The 20,417-nt window shown below is 38.6% G+C and overlaps 1 protein-coding gene across 1 annotated transcript in view; it reads left to right on the top strand.

Annotated features, from left to right (window-relative positions):
- The window catches only part of ITGA1 (integrin subunit alpha 1), a 168,167-nt gene that overhangs the window by 75,663 nt on the left and 72,087 nt on the right, over nucleotides 1–20,417 (top strand). The window contains exons 3-7 of the mRNA XM_082836793.1: nucleotides 466–578; nucleotides 3,139–3,227; nucleotides 3,335–3,446; nucleotides 4,058–4,185; nucleotides 19,502–19,650. Of these exons, the coding sequence (XP_082692919.1) occupies nucleotides 466–578; nucleotides 3,139–3,227; nucleotides 3,335–3,446; nucleotides 4,058–4,185; nucleotides 19,502–19,650 (591 nt within the window). The remainder of the gene's footprint in view (nucleotides 1–465; nucleotides 579–3,138; nucleotides 3,228–3,334; nucleotides 3,447–4,057; nucleotides 4,186–19,501; nucleotides 19,651–20,417) is intronic.

Raw genomic sequence — 20,417 nt, 5'->3', positions numbered from 1 at the left:
ATCCTTATTTTAAGTGCCTACAAACTAGTATATACTAATATTAAACCTTATGATATAATGTTTATATTTCCTGACCTCTCTATGACATTATCAATTCCTCGTGGGAAAAAGTCATTTATACTTCCATGTGTGTTTTGTAAATTAACACAGCAGCAGGCTTAACCAATAATTATGATTTCAGCCCCCAAACAAAAAAAAAATGTGTTAAAGTAACATATAATACAAGAAACTAAAATATTCTCAAGTCTCTCTCCTATATATTTTACTGTTTTTTAATTTAAATCAATCTGCAATTTGAAGAAGACACTCTGCTTATTTTAGATAACATTAAGTTACTAACTGAGGATGGCTATCTAATTATGTCTATGGGAGCTACTGTCAATCGTCTTCGAACTAGTCATACAGTAACAAAAATAAAATGTTCCTCATTATTCAAAAACGTTAATTGAGTTATTTAATTTCCAGGGTGCTTGTTGGTTCTCCTTTAGTTGGACAACCCAAGAACAGAACTGGAGATGTCTATAAGTGTCCAGTTGGGAGAGGTGAATCATTACCTTGCATAAAGTTGGATCTTCCAGGTAGGTAAAGTCAAAATATTAAAGTCTGGGGCTTCCCTGGTGGCGCAGTGGTTGAGAGTCCGCCTGCCGATGCAGGGGACGCGAGTTCGTGCCCCGGTCCGGGAAGATCCCACATGACGTGGAGCTGCTGGGCCCGTGAGCCATGGCTGCTGAGCCTGCGCGTCCGGAGCCTGTGCTCCGCAATGGGAGAGGCCACGGCAGCGAGAGGCTCGCGTACCGCAAAAAAAAATGTCTGATCCTAAATTATGCCCAGCATTCTCACTGAAAGTGAATTTCAACCAACTCAGGAAAAGATTAGAAGGAATCTATAAACATTCTTCCATTTTTATTATTCAGATTTACATAAAATGGCATTTTGATGCCTTCTGCCCTTCATTTGCTTTAGAAATTCATCATAGAATATCTATAGATATAGAAGGTCTTACTAGTTTTGTAACTTGTAACCACCTCCATTGTTCAGAATCCTTTGTAAAACCAGTGGTAACACAAAAAGAACTCTTCTAAATAAACCTATCCATCACATTTCCTCCACAAAATTTAACTTAGTGTTTGTTTTTTTTAAAGAAAATAACATGAGAAATATAAATTTAAATTTTAAAAAGAGAATTGCAAAAGGTAAATTTATATTGAAATGTATGTATTTGATAGAAGTATCAGCATAGTTAGAACATGACTAGAAAATTCCTACTAGAACTATCCAGGAATTGGAAACCTGTCAGTGTTCTGTGCAATATTAAGTACCATGGAAATGACTCATCCTCTTCAGGTTTATTTAAGATATTGTATTTTTCAGTTCTCCTTTTTTTCAATTTCCTACTTGTTTATTATGAGCATTTTTTTCTTTACATTCAAGAGCATAGCTACTTTAATATGTCTTGCCTGATAATTCCAACATCTGTAATATCTCAACATCGCTTTCCACTTACTACCTTTCTCTTGAGGTTAGGTCATATTTTCCTGTTTCTTCTTATGTTTATTAATTTTTTATTGGATCCTGGATTAAACTCTTGAGTTTTAAGTGTGGAGATTCTAGATCTGTTATGTGCCTTTGAAGAGTCTTAACTTTTAGTTTTAGCAGGCAATTTACTTGGCTGAACTCAGTTTCCAAACAACAGTGGGAAGCAGTTAAAATCTCTATTCAATTCTTCTAATTTTTTAGCTGGGCTGTGTGACGTTTACCCCGCACATGTACAGTTCAGGTCATTCAGATGTTTGGAAAGAATATCTGTATATACTCAAACTCTCCTTTTGTGGCTCTACTTTCCAAGATACCCCCCACTTCACTTGGCACTGCTGTCATTGCCCCATTCTCTGTCCTCTGTTTCTTCTAGACAGGAAGACTGTGAGGTCTATCTGAGGTTTAGCCACTGACTCAGGCCTTCCCTTAGGGGAAAACAAACAAACACAAAAACAGGAAACTCATCCAGTTCTAATCTCTTCTTACAAGTATAGACTCCCTTCCAGTTTCTGCCTGCTCTTGGTTGCTTTCCAGTGCCTTCAGACGGTTGTTTCATACATTTTTTTTCCCTTTTCCTAGAGCTTATAGTTGTTATTTGCAGAAGAGTTGTTCTGATAAGAGCAACTCCTCCATTACTAGAAACTGGAATAGAGTTTTAACATTAGTGTGAAGATGTTGGCTACACCGAGAACAGTATGGAAGTTTCTGCTGTAGTCTCTCATGTCCCAGGAATGCTCATCCTGTGTCAACGGTAGTATAAAAAATTCTAATCTAGATTATTCAAGACCAGTTCCAGATGCTTTTAAAGCAAACCAGACTGGATTCTGGGACAAAGACCAATGCTCAGATTAGGAGGTGATTGTGACCTTTCAGGAATCTCTGCTTCCATTCCATTAAATCTACATGTAATCTTAAGGTAAGAAAAGCTTCTAGGCATGAACAGTGAGACAAATCTTTCCTGAACTTGAGTTTTGCCACTTTCAATTATTTTAGCGCTCTGCTAAGCAGGGTTTAGAAGCTTTTGCCTTTCCTGTCCAATCTTTTTTTTCTTCTTCTTTTTTATTGTGAGTGAGTGGAACTTCTTTTTGCCAGGTTGGCATGCTTTAGGGCTCAACATTCTTATTTGTTCTGTCAGATGTAGTCCCTTCATTGTGTCTTTACCCAAACTTCCTGACCACTGCTCTAATCTTGCTCCAGTTTTCCTTGTAACCCTCCTGATGTCCCTGTGATGGTGAAACTAATGGTCAAAATCTTGTGTTTGAGTTTTGTTTTCTGGCCTTCTACCCATTTTCCTCCTTCCTGCCAGAAATCATGTTTCATCATTGGTCATATATAACATGTAGATGTAACATGTTGGATGATTGTATAAGTTTACTTTGCATCTACAATATTATGAGACTAAATATTTTATTTATTTTAGTTAGCAAAAATATGTGAAAAGCTATCCCATGTTCTCATTGCCCTGATAGTTTACAGTTCAGTGAAAGTATGTGAGGCAGTGATCCAGACAAAGTTTCTGAGACAAAAGCCAGAATGTTTTAATGAGAAGACACTTAATTTTACTTTGTTTTCCACCGTCATAAACGTTTCTTCTATTTTTAGTTAATACATCAATTCCCAATGTCACAGAAGTAAAGGAGAATATGACATTTGGATCAACTTTAGTCACCAACCCAAATGGAGGGTTTCTGGTAAGAAAAGGAAGAGTCAAGATAGTTAATGAACCAAGAATTATATTACAAATCTTTATAAAATCTGTTAGATAATTTTTAATCTTATGACTTTAATTTTTTAAAAGGCGTGCGGGCCCTTATATGCCTATAGATGTGGACATTTGCATTACACAACGGGAATCTGTTCTGATGTCAGCCCCACATTTCAAGTCGTGAACTCCATTGCCCCTGTACAAGGTACAGATTTTATCCAATGTTTGTGCAGTGTTTGAAAAGAGTAAGCAATGAATGAGACATATATATACACGGGAGCATACCAAAAAGCTTGAAATATTTTCTCGGCTACCAGCATTACCAATTTAGGTAAATGTTTGCTTTGCCAATATATAACCAAACCTCACTGCTATTTTGGAATTGATATTAGTGTAAATAACCTTTACAGAGTCATGTCTAAACATCAGAGCTAAAGCTTTCACATTGTTTTTATTTAAAGGGTGAGTTTCTTTGAGAAAAGTAACCTCATTTGAAATATACACAGAATGAGAACTGTATAGAGAGTTCATATTGAGAAAATTTCCAAAGATAACTCAGACAGTGTTAATTAAAATTAAGTAGGTATGGGTTTCACTTGATGTGAATCCCAAACCAATTGTTACTGAATGCAAAGGGTATTTCTTATCACTCTTCTTCTGATTTAAAAAACTCTTTTTTCTGATTTTAAAAGTAATGTGTCCACTTTGTAGGATATCAGTTCATCTTTTAAAATGAGTTCCTTTTAGCTGCGAAAACATTTCATATACCTCTAAAGATAGACACCAAATTTGCACGATTGAATCTTTTTCTTGCAGAATGCAGCACTCAGCTGGACATAGTCATAGTGCTGGATGGTTCCAACAGTATTTACCCCTGGGAAAGTGTTACAGCTTTTTTAAATGACCTTCTTGAAAGAATGGATATTGGTCCTAAACAGACACAGGTAAGGCTTCATGTTTTGATTTCTGTTGTCCTAAAGATACAAATGCATGGAGTTTTAATGACAAATTCTTCTGAAAATAAATTAATCAATAAAGCTAAAATTTAGGATGAGCTTTGTATTCCATATCCCTGTTCTTATTCCTGCACGTTACTAGCAGGCTGTTTATTTTCTAAGCAGAAAGTATTATGAAAGCTGCATTTTCAATGCTCTGAGAAAATATCCCCTATAGATATCTATAAAATCATACTTTAATTCTTAATTATGAAATAAGCATAGCCACCTTTGGTAATATCAGAGCAGGGTTTCAGAATTTGTAGAAACTATTCTGATATGCCATCATAGTATCTTTTCTCCTGTTGTACAGATAAATTAGGAATTGGCCACAGGATACTGCTGTAAGTCTATTTTCCCCTATATTTAATAATTTCTTTTCTTAAGTAAAAAGCAAATGCTCCAGGCTTTAGCTGCAGTAAGTTGAATAATTGGGTGTTTTTCTCCCCGTGAGTCTCTGTTTCTAAACACATCCCCCTTTATTGCCACTAAATAAAGTGGAACTTCTCACATGGCTCTTCCACTTTAGACAGTGAGTTTGGGTTTAATCAGTCTAACGTTCATTAATATTATATGGCCACATGGCTTAAAATATGGATAAGACGCAATGGATAATAGGAAAATTAAATGTCAAAGTGAGGACAGTGCCTTGAGGGTAGGAATTAACACTAGAATCAGAGTCAAAAATGGCTGTTGCAGAGTCTGGGGACCTCAGGAGAGCACAGGAGACAACTGGGCTGCACACGCAGTCCAGTGTTCTTTTCTTTTTCTCTGAGAGCTCTACTCTTGGAAAAATTTCTGGAACACTGAAAAAGTTGTATGACTGCATTAATATTTGTCACACCTGCATTAAAATTGGGATATATGGGCTTCCCTGGTGGCTCAGTGGTTGAGAGTCTGCCTGACGATGCAGGGGACACGGGTTCGTGCCCCGGTCCGGGAAGATCCCACATGCCGAGGAGCGGCTGGGCCTGTGAGCCATGGCTACTGAGCCTGCGCGTCCGGAGCCTGTGCACCGCAACGGGAGAGGCCACAACAGTGAGAGACCTGCGTACCGCAAAAAAAAAAATTGGGATATAAATAGACACACACATCTATATACACATATATGTATGTGTGTGTATACCTATGTCTACACACACATACATATATTACATTCGTGCATATGTACATATACATACATGTATCTGTATATATATATTTTTGTATCTGTGTGTATATATATTTTTATACCTTTATGTTTTTAAAATATATAACATTATTTTATAATATATATTTATATAACACATATTTAAAACATATATATTTTATTTTATATATATATATATATATATATATCTCATACATTTTCCCAAAAGGATGAAAATTGCAAATTAGAACTCAAACTTCAAAGTGAAATGTCATATGGCTGTATTCCAAGGTTGAATGGATCTCTTTAGAGAGCTAGGTGAGGGGTAATGTTGTGTATATCCCAGTGGACAATAGGCAACTTCTTGAAATCAGAGTAAAATTATTATACGAAATTGTACTTTTCTTATAATCATATCACAAAATGTCAGTTTTCCTTGATGCAAGCTTCTTATCTGCAGTCATCTTCCCAAGTGGATTGCTGGAAGTTTGGAGAGGATATTATCCTTCTTCTTGCCACAGGGCATCAAGTGGCCTGCATCCTTTAGAAGACCACTCAGAATGGTGACCTGCTCCTCCTTTTTGTACAATACATGTTCCACATGGACCCTTTTCCCTTCTGAGAACTTCTCTCCCTTCTTCCTTTCCTCTCTTCCCTTATCCTTTCTCTCCTTGGTCAATAAGATTTCATAGAGCCATAAAATTATAGCTGGAAGGGGTCTTAGAGGTCATTTAGCCCCAAATCTCAATTGATGGAGGGGACCTGAGAAGCTAAGTGACTTGTGCAAGGGTCTCTTGCTTGTTGATGGCAGATTTGAACACCCAGCTCTCCAACTGCAGTGCAGCTGTCTTTCCTTTCTGAGACCTCTACTTCTAGAGAAGTTTCAGAGCAGGTGCCTCTGATGTCCCTAAACTGTGGTCTCTAGTCCTTTGTCCCTGTGCCTCCTCAGCCAGCCCCCTGGTTGGAAGCAGGCCAGGACTCTTGGTGCTCTGTTGCCTGCACTGACATACCAAAATTCAAACTGCTGATCACAGGTCTCCCCTCTCTCAACACGTTCCCCACAATGAGTTTTCCTCCCTTCCACCTGTTTTATCCACCCCATTTTACCTTCTTATCCAATCCTTTCTTTCCAAAGCTAATGACAGTCTTGGAATATTTTAAAGTTTGTATTCTTTTTTAGTCATCTGAATATTTGATTTTACTTTTAAATTTATCTATTACACTATAAAAATTAATGTTTTTGTAGCTATTTGTGGAAATTAGTGCAGCTGTGACATGTTTGAAGTTTCTCCACAGCTTCAGGAAGCAAACCTACAAGGCTGTTTTAGAGGAATAATCACTGCTTCAGTGGAGATCTATGCCCGTGGCTCAGTTTTGTAAAGAAATAGCTAACAATCAATTGCTTATATACTCAACCCATTCTGCTGCAGTTTTGATGTTTCCATCTATGAGAACTATAATTAATTTTACATTTCAGTAGTGAGAGTCCCAATAGAGGAGCTATTCTGTCCAGCACCAGTGGAATTCCAGCCTTCCAGAGTGGGCTTCGTGGAGTTTTATGTCTTTCTGGGAGGAAACAGTGGCTCTATTCAGAGGAATGGGGATGATCCCTGGGGTCTAGATGCTGCCAGTGAATGAGAGGGACACAAACTTACTCTGAGAAGAGTCAGGTCACATTTCCTTGGTTCCATGACCCCATTCCTCAAAGAGGAAGATTTCAGAATGCAGCCCTGTGCACTGAGTCATTTGTAGCATCTGCAGATGAGCTGCTTAAATTGCTGAGTTTTTATGTCACATTTTGCTTGTGTCATTCATTATGGAGCTTAGCCAGACTCATTCATTCATTTATTCACTTCTTTTTCTTGAGGATTTACTATGTACCAGGCTCTGTGTGAGGGCTTGGGTAGTTGTGGAGAATAGACAGATGCGGCCACTGCCTTCATGGAGCCTCTGTAAAAAGCAGTGTTTCTCCAGATGTGGCTCGTGGAATTCCTCCTTCTGAATCCCAGAGGTACTTGGACTGTACCGCAGACTTTAAGAATCAGAATCTCTGAGGGTGGGGCTCCAGAGCCTGCATTTTAAGTAAGCAACCCACATGATTCTTAAATAGGTTAAATTTGAGAAACAGTGGATTAAATGCATTATTAAATTGATGTGTGTGGTGTGTGTGTCTGTGCTATGCTGCACCCTCCAGATCACAGGGACCTCAAGACTGAAGCCTTTATATCTCTTTTTATCCTGGTCAGTGGCCAGCCCAGTGCTCCGCTGTGACATAGTGGCCCTTTAATGAGCACCTGATGAATAAATGTGTGTATCATAATGAATGTATTTTTGTATTTTTCTCTGATAGGTGAACATTTAATGAGACTTTTTCTATAACTGGCATTTTAGTATTCTTTTAAGTATATTATTTATATGTTAGGCTTTAGTGTTTATACTTTAGTAATTTCTAATCTTTTTCTATGTTGGTTTAAGTTGTATTAATGACTAGTTTCATAAGTAACTCTCTAAACAAAAGGGATTGAGAAGGACATTTACTAAGCCATCACTTTTGCCAAACTGTATTTAATAGTGTTTTATGTACAACACATTTAAATACCCTTTAAATTTGACCTTCCTTCAGTGGAGTCAGACAAGAAATTCATTCATAGAAATTTGGAAAGATACTTTCACTTCAAAGAAATGCGTACTAAAATGTATGATTTTCTTTCATGTGGTCTTACAGTAATTCTCTCGAAAAACATAGACAATTTATTTTAACAATCATTTTTTTCCTGATTTATTGATAACATAGTTTAAATAAGGTTTTTTTTTTTTGTCTTTTGTTTTTGTTTGTTTTCAATTGAAGCACCCAATCCTGTCCTAAGATTGGCAGAATTAACTTCTGGAATTTTTCCTTCCCCTACTTAAATATAAAAATGAATTTCAAGAGATACTGCCCAGAAGAAGATGCAAAGATGGAAAGTTACAAGATAGATACAGGACTCTTTAAACTCCTCACCCATATCAAGGATATAAAAGCATTAAGAATGAAGTTGACAGATTTGTGAAGTGGATTTCTCTGTAGAAAGAGCCTAGTGAGAAAGGCTTCAGTGAGATTGGTGTGTGTCTATGAAAGTTGGGACATGCAATTGATGAGTGTCTGACTCCTGCCCGAAATATCTAAAGGGCAAGATAGCTGTCTGGCTGCTGACGGGCGAGTTAAGGCAGTGGGATTGGCCTCACACCCAGAGTTGTCGGTACAAAGAATGTGTTTCCCATGGATCATTATGGAATCAAGTTAACTCCTGTCCACAGAATCTCCTGGAAGTAAGTGGAGGCCTCTGCACAGAACAGCCGAAGCTATCCCTGATTCCTAGGGACCACAGTAGTGAGATGCATTCACTCACGCAAGGATGCAGGTGAAGGGAGATCTCCAAAGAGCCCAGCAGAAAGATAACACCTGTTAGCACCTACTCCATCTTAGGACAGCACCAGTCAAGTACGAATTTCTGTACCCTGTATTTATCTTCCCTCCCTCCATCGGTGGAGATGTCAGATATTATAGTCAGCAATCTGAGAGAAGAGGGGCAGAGAAACAAAGAAACAGCCAATCATGCCCCTTCCTCAACTACAGGCTTCTCACCTCCCATAAACTTTAGTAGGGGGAGGAGAGAAGATTTAACTATAAATCAACTTTGATATTTTGTCTTATTGATTTTGTTTTAGTTTAGGTTGAACCATATGAAATTGTTGCTATTTGATCTTTTTTTGACCTACAAATACAGCACTTTCATGTGGTACAACCTAAATTAAAATATAGAGCTTTTTTTAAACAGACATTTTAAAACTAAAAATAATAAAAGTAATAAGACATTTATCTTTCCATCCAGTGAGAGTAGAAGAATTTCACCCTAAATAAGTTTTAAAGGGATCATGGGCCAAAAAAAAAATTTACATTCTAATTATACCTCATGAGTTCTTATTTGTTATATTGATATTAATTACAATTATTCACTTGATACAAAAGGTAAAGATCAAATATTATGGCCTACTTTCTGCAGTCACAGATTTTTCATTTAGTAATTGCAATTATTGGAAAGGAGTCTCAAAGATATGGAATGTTTCTGGAAGTAATTTTCACCTCCACAGCAAAAAAAAAGGAAGGGGGAAGGAAGGAAGGAAGGAAGGAAGGAAGGAAGGAAGGAAGGAAGGAAAATAAATTTTAAAACTTTCATTAAAGTTTCCATATGACAGTTAGTATACATTAGGAAAATGCAATGCAAGTGACAAAAACATTCACCCTAAATAGTTACTCAGAGTTTCTCCCATGTTTCTGTGTGGTCCCATTAACACTTTTTGCAAACATAGTCAAGGAACTTTTGCAAACCAGTTTTTTACCCAAGACAGAGTAAAGGCTATAAAATTGTTTTGTAAAAAACCACCTATAAAAACAAACCTGAAACACTCTGAGCTTGCCATAAAAGATACGATGGTATAAACATTATGGAGGTCTTATTGATCCTCAATACCTAAACATAACATTGCTTTTAATAGTAAATGAGAATGACATAAATATGCCATATACAAGTACTTTACCCTAAATAAAAGCAGTAAATTGTGAGGCTTGATATAAAAGTGAAATATACTAATGGAATAATGTCTAGACTGTTCCTATCAAGAGTATAGCATAATATTAAACCAGGCAAAATGAAAGAGGGAAATTAATTAAATTTTAGGAATATTATTTATCTCTCTTTTTACGACACATTTTATGGCCATTTCCCTAGGAGCCTAAACTATGAGGCTCCTAATAGGTTAGGCTAATAGCCTAAACTATTCACTGTTTGGAGGTCTGAGAAGAAACCTGTCTGAGCTGTGCAGCCGTATCCTTGTCAGTCAGGCTGTCGTTTCTGAAAGTGATGTTGTGAATGTGGTGAATCTTCTTGCTCCCTAGCGTCCTGGTCTCCGTTGTCCTCTACCTCCATTCATCGCTCATCTGAGTTATTTTTCCCATGTAGAGTCCAGATCATGGAATTTCCCTGAATAAAAATCTCCTATCCTTGCCTGTGGAATAATACCCAAGCTCTCCAGTGACTTATAAGACGTTCGTCACCTAGTGGCTGTCATTCCACTGTCTCCTGCCTCCTTCCCTTCTTGCCCTGTAGCCACTCCTACCCTGGCCTTCCCTGAACACGTTGCTCTATGCTCTCATGATTCCCTCTGCCCGGAAAGCCCTTCTCCACCCCAGGCCCCATGTGCGAGGTAAACTTCTGAGACTCAGTTCAAGCGTCACTTTCTCTGTCCTTTTCTGTGGTTATTCCCCCCACCCTTCCCAAGAAAAATCCCTTCCCCTCCATATTCCCACAGCATTTACACAGCCTTCGTCCACTGCTCTCATCACTCAGTGGCATCGCTTTTTGTTTCGTGAGTGCGTCTCTCCCGGTGGAATGTGAATTCCACAATGACAGCATTGTGCCTTAATCCTTTTATTTATGGAATACAGTTCAGTGTTTCCTGCATTGCCTAGCACATAGGGGGCAAGTCATTTATGTTGGAAAAATGTAATTTCTGTAATTTTTAATTTCTCCTTGTGTTAAAAATCATTATTGTACTGACCACCATCTCTCACTCTGCTTCATGAAGTCATTGAGCTAGAAGGGACTTGTTTGTGGGGGACACCCCAGATTCCCCTTTACATTGTGTTTCAGGATTCTCTTTGCAGGTGTTCAACACATCTAGCCCCATTCACCGTTGGTCCTGATTTCTCCCATAGTCTTCCCCATTTTAACATCTTCTAGCCTTACATTTTTGAGCATGGGTCAATTTCATTGCAGTATCTTCCATCAAGCAAGAGACCAGCTAAAGACGTCCTTTTCTTAGGACCTACATCTTTTTTTTTCTAATAAATTTATTTATTTTATTTATTTATTTTTCGTTGCATTGGGTCTCCGTTACTGCACAGGGGCTTTCTGTAGTTGTGGTGAGCGGGGGCTACTCTGCATTGCGGGGCGCGGGCTTCTCATTGCTGTGGCTTCTCTTGTTGTGGAGCACGGGCTCTAGGCGCACAGGCTTCAGTAGTTGTGGTGCACGAGCTTAGTTGCTCCGCGGCATGTGGGATCTTCCCGGACCAGGGCTCAAACCCATGTCCCCTGCACTGGCAGGTGGATTCTTAACCACTGTGCCACCAGGGAAGCCCAGGACCTACATCTTTAATTTACCGACTTTATTTGTGTTTCTGAGGAATCATTTCATCTACCTGTGAACCAGTCCTGTTCATCCCTCTCCATAGTGACAAAGGTTAAGCCAGGTTTCAGCTAACACAGGCTTGAATGGTTTGTGTTGACAGTTGATTTGGATTGCAGCCTGTATTACCACCACATTCATACTCTCATTTAATTGCAGTAGAAGCATGTTGTAGGGCAGGGCTTTTGCACCTTACTTTGGTAAAAGGAAACATAAAATGACGAGATGCAAAGTCTGAGCTCTTATCAGATTAAGCAACTGTGTATCCTACAGAAACACAAAAAGCTTTACTGTGCTTCCCTGTCATTACACCCCTAAAGAAGCTATTGATTGGATAATGTTAGTTGTTGAATAAAAACCCAGAAACTTAGCTCATTTTGGGCATTAAAATTTAGGCGCTGGTGTTATAACTCTAACTTAAGAATACAAGGTAATCGTATAATTCTAAATGAGGAAATAATTCCATTCATTCATGATTCTTTGACTCAGTATACTTAATAGCTATTTTAAACACTTCTCTTTTTTTAAAACTCCCTTGTCATTCTGTTGTGACTTTAAGTTTTATAAGAAAAAATTAGTGATTTTTGTGATTTCTAACAACATCATTCCTTCCATATTCCTCACACTCACTTTCCTCCTTGTTCTTTTCTACCCTCAAAAGAGAAAAAGCCATTTGGATAATTAATTCAGTTTAATTTAGCAGATATTTATGAAGTATCTTATGGGTCAAGTATTATGCTAGATGTGATAGCAATATAAATAACAGACTCTAATACTTTGTCCCTAATCCTGAAAATCTCCCAACTTAGAAATGAAGCAAAGTCTTGTATTTGAATAATTGCAATGCATGACAGTGTGACATAAATATAACAAGGGTGAATAAAGCAGAACAATTAATTGATCTTTACGAGTAGATAGCTCAATATTAGAATAAAGCAACGTTTTCCAAGCTATGTTGTTTGAGGTGTTGAATATGTTCCTTACAAAAAAATATTCTCTTAAATAAAAATAAAATACATCAGGTCTTCCAATTCATGATTCACAACACATGTTTTCATATTAAAGATTCTGGGAGCACTTTCAAAAGAATCCACTTATGAGTCAGAGTAGAGCAATGCAGGAGTGAGAGAAAGCCTTGCTCTTTTGCTCCATTTGAAATTTGTGGCATTTTTTTTACTTAATATAAATAGCAGAGGGAGGCAGACAGACAGAGACAGAGAAACTGTTATACTTTGTGTTAACAATTGCTTTCCAAGATTATTTGATCATGGACTCTTTTTAAAAATTCATACCTAGCAACTGACAAAGTTAGTATTCCCTGGAAAAGGGGTAAGGGAGTACTAGTTTGGGGCTTATATGAAACATGATTGCAAATTTTATGTTTAAGTGGAAAGTTCTAAGTGTTACAAACCTCTTGTTCATGTAACAGAATCCTCAGCCAGTTGTGTGCCTGGTTTATGCTATAATGTGAATCAGCTCTTACTTCTCTTTGGACTTAGATTGTAATTACAACTGCTTAATCAAGAAGTTCAAACTGCATCTCCCCAGGAGCTAAATGTGTCCCTTACACTTGTCTCTGAAAAGTAACTTTTCTTTCTACTGTGATTTATCTCCCCTTTATAAGAATCTACTGTTACTATCTTCATCTACTCTTTACTGATGCCATAAGCTGCTCTACCCATTCTCCCCTAAAGAAAGCCCACGTTTAACCCATTCTCCTTTTAGCTGCCATCTCTGCCTACTTTTTTGCATTTAGCAAAAATGCCTAGAACCTTTCCATCTTTACTCTTCCTCACCAGCTCTCTTCTTTTTTTTTATAAATTTATTTATTTATTTATTTCTGGCTGCGTTGCGTCGTCGTTGCTGCACCCAGGCTTTCTCTAGTTGCAGAGAGCGTGGGCTCTTTGTTGTGGTGCACTGGCTTCTCATTGTGGTGGCTTCTCTTGTTGTGGAGCACGGGCTCTAGGCTCATGGGCTTCAGTAGTTGTGGCGCACGGGCTTAGTTGCTCCGCAGCATGTGGGATCCTCCCAGACCAGGGCCCGAACCCGTGTCCCCTGCATCGGCAGGTGGACTCCCAACCACTGCGCCACCAGGGAAGCCCCCTCACCAGCTCTCTTCTTAACTCCACCCTCTGGGTCTTGTACCATCCAATGCAATTGGCCACTTCAAGTCAAATATGGTGATTATTGATTGTTCATCTTTCCGCAAATTCTGGAATGCTTTAAATGTCTTTAATGATCATCCTTGACAGATTTTCCAGGCTCAAGCCTGCTTTGCTTCCTCCCATTCTACTATCATACTCTGCTGTCTGTTCTTTACCTGGGTAGCTCGTTCAGAAATCTGGATCCTCCTTCCTCCATGAGGGCCTTACAAGTGAGACGATAAATGTGCTTGTGATTCTCTCTCCCCCTGTTTTCTCACCATGTGTGTTCATCACTTTTTATCTCATTATTTAATTCTCATACTTATTTGGCTCGGTTGTAGATGCATGTATACCCATTATGCTAGTACAAATCTGTTTCACCTGCCTTAAATTATAAACTAAGCTGGGACTGAAACTATTTCTACTAAAGTGGGTCCCATCGGTACTCAGCAAAGCATTACATATGTCTTGTGATTTGAGCATTCTCCTGTGATGAAAATTAATAAATGGCACTCTTTTCTGGGGAAGACATAGCTGACCTTATTCTATCTGGTTCCTAAGAAAATAAGAACCCCTGTGTCAGCCGGAGACCTACACTGAATGTCATTTTCCTGAGATGTGAGTTCCCACTGCCCACTCTTCTAATTTCCCACACTTCTTTATGTCTCTCTTTTTCTGTTTATCATTATTTCCCTACTATCTCAGTTTTCTACTTGCCTATGTGAAATGTTATAGTCATCTAGTAAGAATGTACGAGGGTCAACTGTGAGCAAAGCAAAACAGTGGTAGAGGATAAGAGAATACCAGAAACTATGATGTAGTCCATACTCTTTACCCCTGCTTGCCCCTTCCTAACTTATAACGGAGTTGGCAGATAAAGCACGCATACAAAAGTTGAGAAGAATGCAGGGCTCACAGGAGCAGCACAGACAAGTTTGCTTCACAGTTTGAAGAAGGGGAAGATCAGTGTGGACTCTTGGCAACTAGGTGGACAAAGCTGCAGAGAAAGTGAAACTTGAATTGAATCTTACCGAATGGGTAGACTTAGCTTAGCTGGAGGGAAAAGGAAGGGCATTTTGTCTGGATAGAGTTCATCCTGAGGAGTCCTGAAGATGAGGATGAATAAAGAAGGTAGGGCCAGACTGTTGAGTGGCTGAAAGTCAGGAGGAAAAAACTGAATTTTAACCTATAGGCCTAGTATTTCAAGAAGCAGCTTGAAGCTTCATCTACTTTCTGTTTGAATTAGAAATACAATTCTCTTTTAAAGTATATTTCAAGGTCCTTGATGTAGGCAATGAAGAGTTATTGGAGTTTTTGAACAAGGAAGACACATGATAAAAGCAGAATTTAAAGACGGTTAATCTACTAGTAATATGTAGAAGGATTTGAGGAAGTGGAAATGGAGGGAGGGAGATCAGCAGTGGAAAGACCCGTGACTGCCGTGGTCCAGGTTCAAGGCAATGATGCCTGGCCTGGGCTGGAGAAGGAATGAAGAAACATAGGTAATAGCTGCCTTAGATCCAGTTCCCCAGAAGCAAACTCTGAGAGGAGGAGTCAAGTGATAGCAATTCATGAAGGGCGTGCTTCCAAAAGAAAATAGGAAGGGATTTGGGGGAACAAAACAGAGCAGCCACAGAGGACAAGAAAGCATGTGAGGGGCTTCCCTGGTGGCTCAGTGGTTGAGAGTCCGCCTGCCGATGCAGGGGACATGGGTTCGTGCCCCGGTCCAGGAAGATCCCACATGCTGCGGAGCGGCTAGGCCTGTGAGCCTTGGCTACTGGGCCTGCGTGTCCGGAGACTGTGCTCCGCAACAGGAGAGGCCGCAACAGTGAGAGGCCCGCGTACCGCAAAAAAAAATAAAAAGAAAGCATGTGAGTTCAGGTGAAGTCAAGGCCTCAGCCTGATCTGGAAGGGGCTCCAAGTTAAGTCAAGGGGCTGGTCTTGCATTTTCCTGCACTCAGGCATTACCTATGGATCAGGGCAAGGGGTGAAGAGGGAGAAAACTCCCAGGCACTTCTGACTCTTTGAACCTTGGGGCAAAGCAGCTCTAGCAGTCCAAGGACAATCATCTGGGGAAAGTCTCAGGTGGAGCTGTTAGAAGCAAAGTGTACAGAAAGGGTAAGGGAACAGGCAGTTATAAGTCCTCTTATATCCTAACATTTACAAAAAATAAGCTTATGAAAGTGAGATATATGTTAAGTAGTAAGAGAGATAGATGATAGAGAGATAGATAGAAGATATAAAGCACTGATCTCTGACATAGTAAGGTGTTACATCTTCTGCTGTTTCTGGTGTGAAGATAATTTTTCCAGATAATCCAATTCATAGTAATCAGTTCATAGTATGTTCTATGAGATATGGAAAGTGCGTTGTAAATTTTACATCACAAAGCAGCCTTATTTAGTTGGCATGACTTCCATCTCTTCTCATGTGAACTCCTCCCCATGTATAAATGAGATGCTATTTTTTTCCTGAGGAGTTAATAGCTTATCACTAGAATTTGATCGAAGGGAACAGTACACTCATTAGTAAAAAGTAGTAGGATTGTTGGGCAGTGCTATGTGCAACCGCATTTGGGATTCATGAGCAAAACTTTAAAGTGAGACCAGTCTACAAGGTATGTGATTTTTGTCTAACAAAATTCAGTGTCATAGGATCACACACAGAGAAGGAGATATTTGGACTTAACCAGAGTTGGAAGTTAGCCAAGTTAGTTAATGGAGGGAAAAAAAGTTTAAAGTAGTTAAATGTTTGCAAGTAAATGATTATGGTGATGGATCATGGAATCTAGGCTGGGTACAAAAAAAAAAAGATAAGATCTGTGAATTAATTAGACATCTTAATGTGGTCAAGGAATTGATGACTTGGATATACTAGGTAAATGAGCTGAAGTTAATGATCAGAGAGAAGAACACTTGACATTGAGATTGAGGTGCTGCAATTTTTCCAGATGACAAGGTGAAGGCTAAGACCTTGGAAGTGGATGACATAGGCAAACTAGAGGAAAATATTACTAAAGCCAAGGAAGTCAAAGAAATGAGAGACTAGGGTGTTCCATAGATTCATCCAGGTAGTAAAATGTCCAAGAATAATGACCGGAGTGACAGTTTTCAAAGTTCTTTAGTCTCCTGCTTAATCAAATCTAAACAAAGAGAAATAAAAACAAAACCAACTCGTAAGACACCCTGAATGGATGAGCAATTAACTTCCACAGCAGCATTTATTCACCTTGGTACCATAAATTAGGTGTAATGATTATCTAAGTAACAAGATCATTTTACTTTTATTTACCCTGAGCGTTTATATACACAAAGACAATGTCAAACCTACGTGGTTTCCCTTAATAATTATTCAGTGTCTCTCTGGATTACTAATTAAAAGCTGTTAGGGTCATTGGGAAAAGAATTTTAAATCTATTCAGAGAGTAACAGATAACTGTACATAACATTTAATCGTCAAGGAAATAACCTGAATTGGAGTCATGGGAGACTAATAATTGTCTTTTTCTAATTATAACAGCACATAGTCTTGGAACAGATGGTGACAGATATTAGGTGAAAGATACAGTCAAAGAGCAAACCTAACCTGAACATGGATTGAGCAGATTTTGTGTTTATTCAGCTTACGGTGTACCTTCTCTTATACTCGCATATGTTCTCTAATTATTTCTTATTTATCTTATACCTGATTCAGCAATTCTAAGGAAGGATTCATATACTCTATTTCTTTTTTTAAAAATGTGATCTATTTACTTGTTTGTCTGTTTTATCATATTTTCTAATGTATCTCAGTTGGCTAGCTAGCTACCTGAACTCACTGAGTGGCCATGATGTGGCAGCAGCATTTGGCAAAAGCTGAGGTGATTAGAAAATGGGGGGAAGTCAGCTATATGTCAATTTTTAAAAAAAGAAAAAATTTTTAATTTAAAAATAAAAGAGGAGACTTAAGTGGAAACATAATTCTATGTGCTGTAACAAGTGAGTTTACACCTATAAAGATTTAACACAAGCACCTAAAAAACAAAATATGACTAGAAAAAAAAAAGGAAAGAAAATGAGGGGATTTGGGCGAGGCAAGTTTTTACTGAGACAAAATAGAGAGGTGAAGGATACACATCCTAGACTAGGCCTCCTTCTGCCCCTTCATTATGGAAAGTGAGGTTTCTTTAACTCAGCTTCTTCATTTATAAAATGTGACTCTAATTTCTGTTACTATAATTTGAATAAGTTAGGAAAGAAAGCTAAAAAAAGCAGTAAAAATATAGGATAGTATTCAGGCATGGTGGCGTAATTGCTCCAGGTTGTCTAGTATACTCCAGAAGGTGGCGCAGAGACGATAAAGATTATGTTTAATTGGGAGTTCTCTTATTTGTTTCTGCAAGTGCCAGGGTATGCTTTTGGTTTCCAAAAGGACCAAGCTGTAGAAATGTATCTATAAATCAGACAAATAATTAAGCCTAAAGATTTCTGACAACAGTGACATCAAGGGAGGTACACGGTAGACGCTGATCATTTATGCCGTTTGGAAATAGGATCAGACTTGGAAATAGGACTGGCTGAACAATGGGCAAACTAGACAACTGCCTGGAAAGAAAGCAGCCCTTTCTCAAATTACTTCCCCTACCTAAGAAACGAAGTGCCCAGAACTCCTACATCACAAAGACATTCCTTTGGGTAAAGGATTCCCTGAGTCCCTAATTTTGGGGTAGGAAGGTTAAACAAAAAGTAACGTCAGGCACAATTCTTGATATAGATTAGTTTATTGGTTCACATAAACCTTCAAAGGAGGGTGTAGAAAAAGGATAAGGAAAATGGGCAAGGGATGGGAGAGGGTATGGAGCAAGGGAAATCGAAGCAGTGGCACTTAACCTTCTAAGTCCTTTTCCTTCATGATGGCTCTGCAGTTAGCTGCCTGCATTATCCAACCTGTAGGAAAGAAAGAATGAAAGGAGAATGGCAGTGAAAAGGAAGACAGAGAACAAGAAAAGAGAGGGAAGGGCTGATTTAGGAGATGTGATGCTACAGCTGAGCTACACAAAGCAGGAAGCACATGTGTGTCTTTGCCAGATACATGCCCTGCTTATGCTTCCAACTTCATCTTGCCCCACTCTCCCCTCCTAGCTTGGTCCAGACTCACTGACTTTCTTTCTGTTCTTAGAGCACCTACCACTTGCCCAACTCAGCTTCTTCACTTACACAGTTCCCTTTGTGTGGACCCCATCATCCCTCTCAGCCACCATCTGAACAGGTCTCCACCCTTCTAGCACATGTCTTTTAAGTCTCAAATATCACTTCTGAAAGGCCTTCCCTGAGCCTTCACTTTAAATTAGGCTCCTAGGTTATACTTGCCAATAATAGCTTTTCTGTTACAGCCCTTTTCACAGTTTGCAATTGAACCTGTATTTAAATGATTCTTGTGTTTAATCTCTCTCTCCCTCTAGTTTAGAAGCTCCATGAAGGCAGAGGCCATGTCAGTTTCATGTTCTACCTCCTCCCCAAGCTTACCAGAGTCATTCAGTAAACACTGTTGAAGAGATAAGCCAGTCCTTTGAGAGGTTTAATAACAACACTTTCATTTGTGTTCTTTGGCATCCACAAATGGCAGTGATCATTACTGTCAAAGTAGAAAGATTTGTGTACTGATAGAGTTTTTAACTCATCTGAAAGACTAAAATGTATTACTACATCTGATGCATATGTTTAAACGCAAAAAAATTGAAACAGGGAAGTCTGCTAGATGGATAACTCACAGTGGCTTGGTATTTCAGGTTGGAATTGTACAGTATGGAGAAAATGTAACCCATGAGTTCAACCTCAATAAGTACTCATCAACGGAAGAGGTGCTTGTTGCAGCAAATAAAATAGTCCAGAGAGGTGGCCGCCAGACGATGACAGCCCTTGGAATAGACACAGCAAGGTATATGGATAAAAAAATAAGCCAAAGTAAAAGACTGTGCAAAAATTACTGCTTATGATCTAGCCCTTTGGAGTATTAATTGAACAGTTGCCTTAGCAATATTTAAAGCCATTTTGTTGAAAAGAGATTCAACTGATTAACTAATAGTTATAGGATCAAATTTTTCTATATTACAATCTCATCACTCTTCTTATCTTTCCTCTTATTCCAAGGCTTTGACTGATGGAGAATCAGTCCAAAAAATCGCTGTAGTCTACGGCATCACATTCTTGGGTACTAAGACATAATATTAGATAATATCTTTTCCTTTTATTCTCTGTTTTCAGCCTCTAGGAATCTCAATCTAAAAAAATGGATTAATATCAGTCCGCTTCTACGCAATATATATCTATACCCTAATATGTCTGTAATTTTACAGCATTTTACAGATTTAAATTTTATGGATTTAGGGTTATTGAAGCTCTCAAATAAGAGGTTTTAAGAGGGCAAACTAAATGTTGTCTTATTTGAAATCATTTTCAATGAAAAAATTGAAAAGAAGTGGAGGAACTTCCCTGGTGGTCCAACGGTTGGGACATTGTCTTCCAATGCAGGGGGTGCGGGTTCCCACATGCCTCACGGCCAACAAAGAACCAAAGCATAAAACAGAAGCAGTATTGTAGCAGGTTCAATGAAGACTTTATAAATGGTCCACATCAAAAAAAAAAATCTTAAAAAAAAAAAAGAAGTGGAAAGGATTTCATGATTCGTGCTCTCTCTCTTTCTTC

Source organism: Leucopleurus acutus (assembly GCF_964270905.1).
Source record: "Leucopleurus acutus genome assembly, chromosome: 3".
In the NCBI taxonomy this organism is placed as follows: domain Eukaryota; kingdom Metazoa; phylum Chordata; class Mammalia; order Artiodactyla; family Delphinidae; genus Leucopleurus; species Leucopleurus acutus.
The sequence above is the reverse complement of the archived record's forward strand: the minus strand, read 5'-3'. Positions and strand labels throughout refer to the sequence as shown.